The sequence below is a fragment of the Miniopterus natalensis genome, chromosome 16 (genome assembly GCF_054644295.1).
Source record: "Miniopterus natalensis isolate mMinNat1 chromosome 16, mMinNat1.hap1, whole genome shotgun sequence".
In the NCBI taxonomy this organism is placed as follows: Eukaryota; Metazoa; Chordata; class Mammalia; order Chiroptera; family Miniopteridae; genus Miniopterus; species Miniopterus natalensis.
The window spans coordinates 15,542,409-15,555,705 of NC_142096.1; the positions used below are offsets into that span (position 1 = coordinate 15,542,409).

General features: G+C 42.8%; 1 protein-coding gene across 1 annotated transcript in view; it reads left to right on the top strand.

The window, feature by feature from the left end:
• Positions 1-149: 149 nt before the first annotated feature.
• The window catches only part of DEPTOR (DEP domain containing MTOR interacting protein), a 97,476-nt gene continuing 84,328 nt past the window's right edge, over positions 150-13,297 (top strand). The window contains exon 1 of the mRNA XM_016207710.2: positions 150-277. Within this exon, the coding sequence (XP_016063196.2) occupies positions 150-277 (128 nt within the window). The remainder of the gene's footprint in view (positions 278-13,297) is intronic.

Sequence of the window (13,297 nt, forward strand, 5' to 3'; positions counted from 1 at the left end):
CACAGGGATTCCCTCTCCAGCCAATCGCGGGTGAGCAGCGGGCTTGCCCCGAACAAAGATGGCGGGAGAGGCCTCGCTGAGGGCAGGCTGATTTAACACCCAAACCCCGAGCGGCCAGCCGAGACAGCGGTAGCGGCGCGGCCGCGAGCATGGAGGGCGGCAGCGCTGGCAGCGCCGGCAGCGGTGGCAGCGACAGCAGCCCCAGCGGGAGTGGCGGGGCGCAGCAAAGGGAGCTGGAGCGCATGGCCGAGGTCCTGGTCACCGGGGAGCAGCTACGGTAAGGCGCGGGGCAGTGCCGGTGGGCTCGCGGCGGCGCTGCCCACCCGTGTCCGCAGCAGTCCCGCGCGCGCGCGCGCCGTGCTTCGTGGCTTGCGACTCGCGCGGGGCTCGGGGACGGCTGCGGGCGCGCGGACCGTACCGGCGCGGGGCTCCAGAGGCGGACGCGGGCGAGCGGGGGTGCGCGCTGCGCCCTGAGACGCGCTGCGCCCGCCGCGCGCGCTCCTTCCGCAGGCACCTGGGCTCTGCGGGGCCGCGGGGCTGACAGCCGGCCCCTCCTCCGCGCAGAGAACCGCAGGGGTCGGCGCGGGGCCCCGGCCGCCCCGGCCCTCCCCTCTCCTCCTCGGTGAAAGCAACCGGCCCGACGATCGCCTTCATTTGGGGTTTTCCTGTTTGCTGGCAAGTCTTGCTGCACTTCCCTGAGCCTCAGCATTTCATCTGTAAAATGGGGCTGATCGCGGCGACTCTCTGGAAGGGTTGTCGTGAGGGCTAAACCGAGAGAACGTGTTTGAAACACTGCACCTTCGGGCTCGTCCGCCGTCCTTTGGGTCCGCCAGGGGGCGTGGAGGCGCCTGGTCCGGCTGCCCCGCCGCTGTGTCTACTCCCCCGGCGCGCATTGTGGGCCGTCGAGCCCATGGGCCTGGCTGCTGCAAGAATTAGGGTTTGACGGGTCTCACCCCGGACAGGCAGTGACACCCCCCCCCCCCGCGAACTAACCCCGCCTTACCATCCCCCCCATCCCGGACCTTCTTCTTGGATTCGTGTTTGAGAATTGTACTCATGGTCTGACCGGTTCTGCAGCTGCCCGTCGTGTGGTCATAAATCAGTTTGCTAGGAAAGCCCTGGCTCTGCAGCATTGGAGCCACAGCTTGCCCGCCGGCCTCTCGCCCCGCGGGAACAGCACGCGCACAGGTTCCTTCTAGTTCTTGATCCGAATCTCCAGGCTCATCGTGGTTTCTAAATGCTGTGTTTCAGATTTGAAGGAGAGAAAATCTTGCAGAGATCCCAAGGGTTTGGTAATCACCCTGCTTGCAGCATTGAGATTGAGGAAGCAAATATTGGAAGTCAGGGTTGAGTTTAACGTTACGAAAATGGCCCATTTCTATTTCTTGATTTTTTTTAAATGTATAGCCAAATTTAAGCGATTAAAAACCATGTTTTCCTTCATCAAGAAAAATTTTAATTGAAAAGTTAATACACAGTAAAGATTTTATAATTCAATCTGAAACTACATTGTCTTTTTCCAAGGCCTCAATTGGATACATCTCATTTCCTTTAAAATAATAAATTGCGTGGTGCCTCTCTTTGTCCAATAAGTGCTTACTTTCACCTTCAGGATGCAGCTTAAATGCTCCTTTCTGGAGGGTCCCCAGAGCTCTTGTTACTCCCTTCTTCCCTAGCACCCCTCCGCCCTACCGCAGGTTTGAGGGCCATGCTTAGCATGTTGGTAAGAAGATAGAAGGTTCTCACACTCATGAGTTGACAGTCAGAATTTTGTTTTGATGAGGACTTGAAGCCAGACCGAGTCCTGGGTTTGCCAGTTATCAGAGTGAAGCCTTGGACAAGTTTCTTAATTAAGAATGACGGGTAATAATGGAGCCTACCTCATAGTGTTGTTATGGGGATTAGATAAGTTAGTGCTTAGAAGAGTGCAGTAAGCACCAGGTCTGTATAAGCTATTATAGCTCTGTGACCTTGGACAAGTTAATTTACTTCTTTGAAACGCTTTCCTCTACTAAAATGGCAATGAAGATAAGTACTTCTTGGACTTGTGAGAATTTGCCCCTGGGCTTCATGTATTAATGAGCATTCAACAAATGGTAGCTGGAATTAATTAGTATTATTACTCTCTGTGTGTCACCACATGTGACTTCCAGCCGAGCAAGCTCTGGCAGGAAGGACTGGGTGGTGGTTAAGAACACAGGTGTAGACCCAGGCTGCCAGGGTTCTTACTCTGCCTCCGCCGCTTATTAGTTCTGTGACTTTGGGACAATTTACTTAACTTCTCATGATTCACTTTCCATTTCTCTTGCAGGAATTTTGTGAGGGTTAAATGAGATGCTATATGTAAAAGGCTTTGTAAATGTTAGCTATTTATAGTCATTGCTTTTTTTTAAATCCTCACCTAAGGATATATTTTCATTGATTTTTTTTTTTTTTTTAGAGCAAGAGAAAGGGGGAGAGAGACAGAGGGAGGGAGGGAGGGAGGGGGAGAGAGAGAGGGAAAGAAACATCAATGTGAGAGAGAAACATACATTGGTTTACCCCTGTGTGTGCCCCTACTCGGGATGGAACCCGCAGCCTAGGTATGTGCCCTGCCTGGAAATCAAACCATAACCTCTGATGTGCCAGACAACACTCCAACCAACTGAGCCACCTGGCCAGGGCTATAGTCATTGTTTTTAAAAATCTCATCTTAGTACTGTGACTGGCACATAATAATTACTCAATAAATATTTGAATGACTAGTGTGTATAATTAAATATACTACTGTAAGTACAGATAATATAATCAGAATTTAGGGATTTAAGTGGCCTTATGCCCTGGCTTCTTGATTACTGCAGGGACCCCTCATTAAGGAGTGGGCATGCAGCCATCCTTGCTGTCATTGTCACAACTTGGATTTACGTCCCTAGTTGTTCTCTCACAGTCTGATTGTGTCCCGTTTGTGATGTGCAGGCTTCCTGCCTCTAATTGCTTTACACATATACACAATTCCTCTCTGCCCTCTCTTGCTTATCCATTACTTTCTGGGTCACCAAAGATGAGGTAAATGAAGGTAATGAGGAAAGAGGAGACTAAGGATTGGGATTTGAAATAAAAAAAAATTAGCTTCTGCCCTGGCTAGTGTGGCTCGGTTGGAGCATCATCCTGTACAAGAGAAGGTGGTGGTTTGATTCCTGGTCAGGGCACATGCCCAGTTTGTGGGTTTGATCCCTGGTTGGGGCCCATGCAGGAGGCAAGCAATCGATGTTTCTCACATTGATGTCTCTCTCTCTCTCTCTCTCTCTGTCAATAAAAAAATATGGTTTCCACGCCCAGCTCTGTGAATTTTAATAATTTAATATTTATTTATGTATGTATGTGTTTATTTTAACTACCTTTTTTGGGGGTAAGTCAGTTAGGTACTCTGGGTCTTAGTTCCCTTACCTAAAGAATGGGAATAATGCAATCCTCCCATATAAGGTTTGTGGTGCTGGATCCAATGGAATATAACATAGAAAGGTACGTTTGTGAAATAAATCAATAAACCAAGATTAGTTATGATTATTATAAGCTCCAGATGCGTAATTGAGGGCTGTTCACAATTCTGACCCTTTGGATAGGGCAGGCGGTTGCCTAAGGACATGAAATTGAGTGACAGACTTAAAAACATTTCCTGCTTCCCTTTCCAGCCTGACCTCAGGCTCCTTTTTCTAATCTCTTCACGCTTCCCTTGTCATAGAATACTGTAATTCCCAGCCCAGTGTATTCCCATGTTTTTACATCTAAAAACCTTTTCACACTCCCAGGATGGCTATAATAAACCTTTTCACACTCCCAGGATGGCTATAATAAACCTTTTCACACTCCCAGGATGGCTATAATAATAAGACATAATAACAAGTGTTGGCAAAGATGTGGGGAAATTGGAACCCTTATACACTGCTGGTGGAAAGGTAAAATGATGCAGCCACTTTGGAAAACAGCCTGGAATTTTCTTAAAGAGTAACATGGAGTTACCATATGACCTAGCAATTTTACTCCTCGGTATATATATTCAAGAGAAGTGAAAATGTCTGCATAAAAATTTGTGAACAAATTTTCACAGCAGCATTGGTCATAATATCCAAACACAGAAGCAACTCAAATGTCCATCAATTGATGAATGGATAAGCAATGTGTGATAGATCCACACAATGGAATATTATTTGGCAGTAAAAAAGAATAAAGTACTGATATAATGCTACAACATGGAGGACCCTTGAAAACATTATGCTAAGTGAAAGCAGACACAAAAGGGCACATATCGTATTAACTGTATTACCACTTATATGGAATATTCAGAACAGGCGAATCTATAGAGATAAAAACTGGTTGCCTGAGGCAGCAGGAGGGGAATGGAGAGTGACTGCTGATGGGGATAGAATTTCTTTTTGAGCGATGAAATGTTCTAAACTTGATTGTGGTGATGATTTCCATACTGTGGATATACTTGAAACCATCGCATTATCACATTAAATGGATGAGGTGTGTGGTATGTGAATTATATCTCAATAAAACTATTGCAAAAATGCGTTTGGATGACACATTAGAGTGATGAAAGACAAAATATTTAAACTTTTCAAATAACCTTTTTGCTTTCTTTTTTTGATTGGCCAAAGGATGCAGTGATATTTATTGCCAACTCAGTAACGCATCACCATACCAGAAGGGACTGACATTTTACGTATATGTTTTTATAGTATTATTCTTGATACAAAATGAAGAGAAGGTGCCATAAATAGTCAAGAAAACTTCAGTACGTTCTTAATTTGAAGATAACCATATATAAATCATTCATATTAATGGAGTTTCATACTACGTCTTTTCAAATCATTAGTTTTTGTATGTTTTATGTATAAATCTTTCCTCTTGAAATTTGCCCATGCAGTCATGAGATTCTAATTATGACATCTGAAATCCACCTCATGTTTCTTCTGTAGGCTAACCTCAGGGATGTTTGACAAGAAAGTGGTTTTTAATAGAGCAGTTAGGTAAAGAAGCCCAACAATATCACCGTTCTTTTTGTGCTAATGGTGAGCGTGGTAATAACGGTAACACTTATATGGCATTTATTTCCTGCCAAGGACTCTTCTAAGTGTGTAGCTATCTATCTACATATCTTTAATCTTTATAGCAACTCTATGCTTATTACCCTCATTATACAGATGAGAAAACTGAGGAATGGAGCATTTAAACTAACAAGCCAAAGGTTATTCCGCCAGAAAGTGATAGAGCTGAGAGTCCCTGCTTATAAGCAGGATGCTAGACAGCAGTTTAATGGTGCCCTCAACTAGTAATTCAGAGGGTTAAAAATGTAGTGGCAAGACAAATGTAAAATAGAATTATGTTTATAAGACTATCACATTCTACTGTGACAACTTTTGCAAACAAACAAGTTAGACAAATGCTTTTTCCATTCTGTTGGGGAAAATCTAGTTTATTTCTAGAAGTGTTTATGTTTTGACAAGGTAGAATAATTACTCTTTTTTACTAACTATTAAGCCAGGTCTTCCTTGCTATGTGGTTTTGAAAACTTAATTTGATCTCCACTCGTTCTGATTTTATAATCATTATAATGGGGAGATAAATTGCAGTTCACGATTTTGCCAGCTGTGAGGATGGAAGTGGAGTGGGGAGGAGTATTAAGAATGTAATGAGGAATGCTTAATTAAGAGAAAAACGTTTCAGGTATTTCAGTTATGCTGAGCTACCTAGACTAAATATGCTCATTGCCACAATCTCACCCAATCACTAGAGCTGGTTCCTTAAAAGCAATTAACTAGGCAATGAGTTTTAGCTAAGTTGTAGGAACTAGCAGTTTCTTTAGATTGTTTGATTTTTGGTTATAACAGACTGCCTTTCCTGATTCAATACATGTTGAGTTGCCTTCCCGAGTTTGCTTTGCAAGTGTTAATGCAGTATGCAGATAAAAGGTAAAGGCTAGCTCACTGAACCAAAGACCAAGCTACAATCAAATAAATCTAAGATGCGGAATTTAGAGCATACAGAATAGAAAAAAGAGAAATAGTTCATTTTACTGCACTTTGAACTTACGGAGCTTTATGTTGGCATAGAAAATGTGTTAGGGGACAGCCTTTACTAGCTTAGCTCTACCAGACACTATAACTGTCTAGGAACAGCAGGAAAGGGCTGGAAAGCTACTGCTCAGAGCTACTACTGAAATCTCAGGATCCAAACGGAAGGAATACACTTTTATTCTTCTAAAGAGGAGAGAATATATATCCTGGAGTCAGGAAATTACTGCCTGTTCAGATTAAAGGGGAGGGGGGCGGCTTTAGAAAATGGAGAGTCACTGTGTTTGGACTCAATGCAGAGAAGTCTGGTGTAGAGTGTTGAATTGCCTTTGAATCAGAGGCTTTTCCCACACACATACCCTGCTCCTGTGAATGTCTTTTCTGCTTCACAAATTGGAATTGAGGGCAGCAAGCACAATTCTGGCACAGAGCAAGCCCCCAGTAGGTTCTTGTTACCTGGAGAGAGAGCATGTGAAAGAGTGTGTGTGTGTGAGAAGGGGGGGGAGAGAAAGAGAAGTACTTTGTCCCTTGCAGAAAACATCATGCAAATGGAAGACACTTAGTAAGTGCTCAATAAGTGATTGTGGAATTATTTTATACCCTTATGCACTTATTTTATGTAGAGTTGTCACACTTTTCTTTATTCTTCATTATCTACCAAGGAGGGCAGGGTTCACATCTGAGATCCTTGTTCCATTATTTATCAGCCTTAACCAAACTTGGGAGCTTATGTCAGTGACTGTTTTCATGGGTTATTAGGTACTTGGAGAAGAACATTGGAGACAGGGTGGGGACAGAGGGCTTAGTGGGTCAGACAGCATGCTTGCAAGCAGCTGTTCCCCGTGGCACTGCCAGCAGGGGCAACAGGAGCTATTTTCACCAGGGCTGCCTGGGATGGTGCCATCCTGGAAGAGTTCAGAGAGAACACTCACTGACTTGGGTCTGCACAGAGTCTTTTTTCCCCCTCTGTAGATTTTAAAATATTTTTTAGGTTCGATAGGAGAGGTGAGATGAAGAGAGAGAAAACACACTGGGAGTGTGGGACAAGATATCCTTTCTTATGTGCAATTTTCAGATCACAGCTTTTGCTAGGGTGTGGCAAGAGGGGACAAATGCCAGGGCGCCCAGCTCTGGGAAGCCCACAGCAGCTGCAGAGAAGGAGGTAGTTAGCAGCTAGTGTCATCAGGAAAGGCTCAAAGCTTTCCACCCTTAAGCCTCAGCTGCTACTTGTGGTTCTGTTATTGCTGTTCGTGCTTGTTGGTTTATTTGTTTCAATCCTGCTGACACCGTCCTTCCACAATACTAGCACCTACAGATTTTGATTCTGCTATTTGCCTAGAGATTCCAAGCCATGGCCCAAAACCCCCTGAGGTCTTGGCCTTATTAGATCATCCAGCTCTGTGGGGCTCTCTTTTGGGTGGCAAAACTGTTACAGCTACAGAGAAGTGAACCGTGTGCTTTGTGGCAGATCAGGCAGGATTTAGAAGGATCGGTTTTAGCCCAGAATGCTCGGTAGCTACTCTGATCTTAAGATGAGAGAAACAAGTGAGCATTCTGATGTATATTCTTTCATTAAGAAAGTCTCATTTAATGCTGTCCTAGTTTCATTAGGCTTAGGTTAGTACCCACAAAAAAGCCACAAGAAAGATACAACTTGGGAAAGGTTGGGAGACATTGGCATACATGTTGTGCTCTTCTGCTTTCAATGTAATATCCCCTGGAAACCCCACCATGACGATCACCTGTTCAGCATCCATATGTACCCTCCCTTAACTCTCACCCCTCACCACCCTCTGATTTGGAAATTATGCCCTGGTATTCAGGATTTGCTCACTAATAGAAGTAAAATAGAACTCACAACTGGCAAGTGGCTCAGGTTCAAATTGTCAAGAATGCTTTTTGTATCACTTGGGTTTTGATGTCTTTCCAAGGAACACCTCCACTCAGAGATCGTCCCAGCCAAAGGTGGAAAAAGTTATCTCTTTGTTGAAGCAAAGCTGTCTTAGGGATAAGTAAGATGCAGACTTTCTGGGAATGTTGGCAAATGTTCTTTACTTACATAACACAACTAAGACAGGTCTTTCGGGTCACGTGTTTCAATGTATTTTACCAACTTCCTCCCTCCCTTCTGCTTAAATTGGAAATGGGAGCTGCTTTTGATTTTCAGAGGCAACTTTTTCTCCACTGTTAATAAGAATTGAGCTTAGCCCTGGCCGGTTTTGCTCAGTGGTTAGAGCACTGACCCACGGACTGAAGGGTCCCAGGTTTGATTCTGGACAAGGGCACCTACCTCGGTTGCAGGCTCCATCCCCAGCCCCAGTCAGGGTGCATGTAGGAGGCAACCAATCGATGTGTCTCTCACATCGATGTTTCTCTCTCCGCTCTCTCTGAAAAGCAATGGAAAAAATATCCAAAGAAAGAAAGAAAACAGAATAATTCTGCTCTTGAACCCACCCTGACTCAGCCCCTTAAACAAAAAAAATTAAGCTGATATCTCAGTGCACCTTCATGAGTTTAGCTTTTTATTCTTTGAAATGGGTGATGTGTACAAATGCATCAGATCTTTTGTACTCAAGTACTGACAAGGAACTGTGATATAAAAAGAGTGATTTTTCTGATGTCTGTGTTGAGTGCAAAAGAGAGAAGCTCCAGTTAAACCCATTGAGAAACATCCATGAAATCTAAGAAGCTGGGCTTGGAGCCAACGCTTCTGTCTACATGTTTGTCATTTGCTAATTTCGCACTAATGAAGGCTTTAAGCCAAGAAGAGCAGAAACTGATAGACTTTCTTATAATTTACAGTCACACCTTTCCAATTAAGGTGTAGGGTTTAGGGCCATGATTTCATTAGAAACCACCCTTCCAGTGCATCAGGACTTGTTGAGCCATTCTGTTTATTATGGGACAGAACGATTTGATGACTTACATGCTTAATTAACAGGAGGGAATCTCTTCAACTGTCTTCCTGTTAGCTCCACTTTGGGTGGTTGTTTTGCTGTTAGATAATTTCATATCCGATAGGAGAACACACAGGAGAGGAAGTTGGTTTGGCTACATGTCAGCAGTTCTGGAGAATGTTTACTTAGGGAGGAGTTTGAAAACTGTGAGAATTTGGGGATTATCGGGACATTTTCAGTTCTTTTATGTTGTTCCCACCCTACCAATCCTCCTTGGCTGACCTTCTAGCCCCTGCCAGAGAAAAAGTCTAGAGGCCAGGAATCAATCCATTCCTCATGAGGTTCTACATGGGTGGGTGGTGGTGGGGAAGGCCATGAGCACAGCAGTCATACTTGGAATCTAATCTACATGTTGGGAAATCATTGCAATTCTTATTGGTTGCTTATATGAAAGGAAATTTTATTTTGAAATTTAGCCTAGCAGTCCTTAGAAGAACACTTATAATAAAATATGACAATTATTTTTAACTTTATAGTAAAAAATTCTATCCTTGATAGAGCATCAAACAGTTATTTAATTGTTTTGGCGAGTCCTGGGAAAGGGCCTTCCTGGAGATTTTAGTACACTGTCTATCAAGGAAAACACTTATTGAAAACTCTATAGTAGTCCAGTTGTTCAAAGGTTAGATTTGAGAAATTTAGTTAGTCTCTTAAAACCGCATTTATTAGAAGTTTTCCAGTATTTTTCAGTATTGGGCCATGAGGCCTTGAGAACTATATCTTATCTAGGTGACCTGAAATGCCTGCCGTGGCAGGAGGATTGTTAAAGTAAAGCATGTGATTCTCACAGAGCAAATGTTGTCTTCACCAAGAGCCCCTGTGTCCTCCTGGAGGGGGAGGGTCCGGGTGACTGCAGGCCTGTCTCCCCTTCAGACTTTTAGGAATGGGCAGTATAAGCAGAAGATGGCACCTCCTAAAAGGGAAGTCCAGCTTTGGTTGCCAGACTTATTCTAGTGACTTAACAGAGTGGGTGTTCCGCCCGCTTTGAGCCTTCCTCTACTTTGTAGACTTCCATCAGGGCCCCTACAGCCCTTTCCCTTTTTGCCCCCCTTGTGTGGTGAAGGGAGTAAAGGCCACAACCAAATTTTGTGGCGTGGCTTAAGGAACACCTTTCCTGGAGACCCATAAGTACAAAGGGTCAGCAAGAAGGACACATAGTCCTTTACCCTCTCATTAGTCCACGAAGAGTTGGGCAGGAACCCGAAGCTGGCAGACCCTGTCCCCCGGCTGCTCGAGCTTCCTGTAGTGCACTGTGAGGATGGCCTCATCTCTGGGCCTCAGATAGTGTGAACAGACTGAGCTGGGAAATGCCAGCTGTGCAGCACCTGGAGACTGTGGGGCCTTGGTTGAAGTCGCAGCCCCTCCTGCTGGGGAAGGGAGGCCACGAATCCCAGGGGAGGCTGGGTTTGGGTACAGCCCCTCCTGCTGGGGAAAGGCCGGGCTTCCAGTCCCAGCCTGCTCACTGCCTGGCAAATCAAGCTGGACCTCTGGGGTCACGTCCACAAATCCTCCCTGCGCCCCACAGGTGGCAGACCTGCCACTCTCTAAAGTGAGGACTGTCTTACTCATTCTTAGGTCCCCAGCTTCCCGGCCTAAAGTTCCGGAAGAGGCATTCCATCTTTCAGTGCTATCAGTGTCTTTTGACTTACTCTGAAGTTTTGAAATGAGGACTTTAAACTTTACCTTATTTGATAAATGAGAGTGGTTAGTTCAAAGGTTAAACTAGGTTAAGTCTTTTAACCTCTGACTCAGTTTTTAATTGCTTAACACTGAGCTTCCTTTATCCCTTGGCAGTAGACTGTTTTATTACTATGCTATTCATTGTGATATCCATGGGTTTGATGTTGTTCTGATTTTCTTTTAGCCTTCTCAGTAAATAATAATAATAATATAATAATTTGTATTTATTGATACCATTGGACATTATTGATAATAACCAGTATTATTGCCAGTATGGCAAGTAGTGTGATAAGCACTTTACATGAATTATATCATTTAATACTCAAGTAGGTATCATTAGTCCCATTTTAGAGATGGGAACACAAAGGCTTAGAGAGTTTAGGAAACATGCCCAGGCCACAAGACCAGTCAAATGGAAGAGCTGGGCTTTGCAGCTCCACAATGTCCCATCAAAAGCCATGTTCTCAGAGTTTATAGGTTGAGGACACAGCTGGACTCAGCCCTAAGCCTTAGATGCCTGGGGTCGGAAGTGGAGAATGCCCCTGCTACTGTGGATGTGGAGCCTAGACCTTTGAAATTGGACTTGTCTCCGAATATTTGTGTCCATGTTGAGCAAAACTTAAACTTTCACACATTATGTCAACTATATACATCAAAATGATGAATAGCAACATTAATAGATATAAGAATTAATTAAGAAATACTTAAAAGCTACTAAAACTTGGGTTACTTGTGTGAATAATTAGCTATTTATACTACTCCATATGCCTAATCAGTAGGAAGCATACCAAGTATATATACACGAAACGTGTCAGATTAACTTGTGTGTGTTTTAGTTGAAGATATTAATAGTAAATACTCTTCATCTATGGACTTTCATTAACTAAAACTATTAGAATTTCTGGAATGTGAGTCCAGCTGGCCATATCTTAGGCTCTAGAAGGAAACTTACTTGTTGCTGCTTTTCGATGACACAAAACTCCAGGAAAATGTGTATTCCAGAATTATGTTTTGCACATAAGGAGTAAATTAGTCAGTATAATCTCATGCAAGAAACATGAAAAAATGTTCCAAATATTATTGGTACATTGTAGAGGAAGAGTTTTTCAAGGTATTGCTCAGTTTCCGTTTAGAGCTAGAATGAATGTTTAGTTAACCGTAGATTCTTACTATGGACTATAACATAGAGGTTTGGGCTCATCGTTCTCAAAGAGTGTTAAGTTGCGATAGCAAAACAAGCACTGGATACTCAGTTCAAGACCCTCTTACTTCCTCTATAGGAATGGATAAGGCAATCATTTTATGATTGTAACTGAATTTTTTACACTAGACCTTGAGATTTGGTGGAAAATACGTCCTGTAGTTTAGGTGTTGATTTTTAGGATTAGGAGAATGCAGAACTCTTAAGGATTGGGGAATCTTCAATTCAAGACAATAAGTATAAAGATTTTATAAGATTTCAGGGGGTATTGGTATTATCTAGAATTTTCAAGTATCCTGAGAGAGAAAAATTTGCTTGAGCAGAAGAACGGATAGGAGTATTTTAAGGGGTGTGTGTGTGTGTGTGTGTGCACGCAATCTGGGCATGGGTTCTTGAATAAATGGGCTCTCTTAGTAGATCCAAGGCCTCTAACTGGATACTCCATTGACTGAATCAATTTAAAGTTCTGCTTCTTTTTCTATAAAATGGGAAGAATAAGTAGAGTACTTGAGGTTACATGCATATAAAGTTTTTAGAATAAGGGTTAGCATATAAGGAACACTCATTGTTGTTATTGCTACTAATAATAGTAAATAGATCAATATGGCTCAGTTACCATTCTGGAAGCACTTTTTCTTCAATTATAAAATGAAAGTATCCATTTATTTATGAAGTTGAAAGTATGAATTTTAAAATGAATATGAATATCAATGATGTTGAGGATAGGCAAAAACTATGGCTGGTAGGCTATATCTGGCCCAATACTTGTTTTTGTAAAGTTTTATTGGAAATTAGCCATGCCCATTCATTTACCCATGTCTATGGCTGCTTTCATGCTACAACAGCAGCAGGGTTAAATAGTTGCACCCAAGAATTTATGGCCCACAAAGCCAAAAATATTTACTAATTGGTCCTTTTCAGAAAAAGTTTGCTAACTCTTGATGTATATTAGAGAGAGAGAGAGGGGGGGGGGGGGGGAGAGGTTTGTTTGTGCAGGTTATATTAAGGAATACCTACCAGAAGTTGATGACATTCTTCTGAAGAAGAGATGAATGTTTGGCAAATTTATAAATTGATTTTGAGAAGCTTTGGTGTTGATTATTTTTGCTTCCATTTTAAAAGACTTATATTTTATAGTAGGAAACCAAGGTTAGAAATATTCTAATTTTGATCAAGGATAAAGACTTTACTTAAATAATTAGCCATACAGAATAGTAAACGATTTGCTTTCTAATTAGGTATTGTGGATGCCTAATACCTGGTGTATTGCTACAGAAGATGACATTCATAATGTAGGTGCAACTAATGGATCTTCTCTGTGTACTCCCTGCCCAAAGCCCATATTCCTTTTGGGAAAACCTGTTCCCAGGTTTTCTGTGGGTTGCTGTTTTAACCAGATGTGA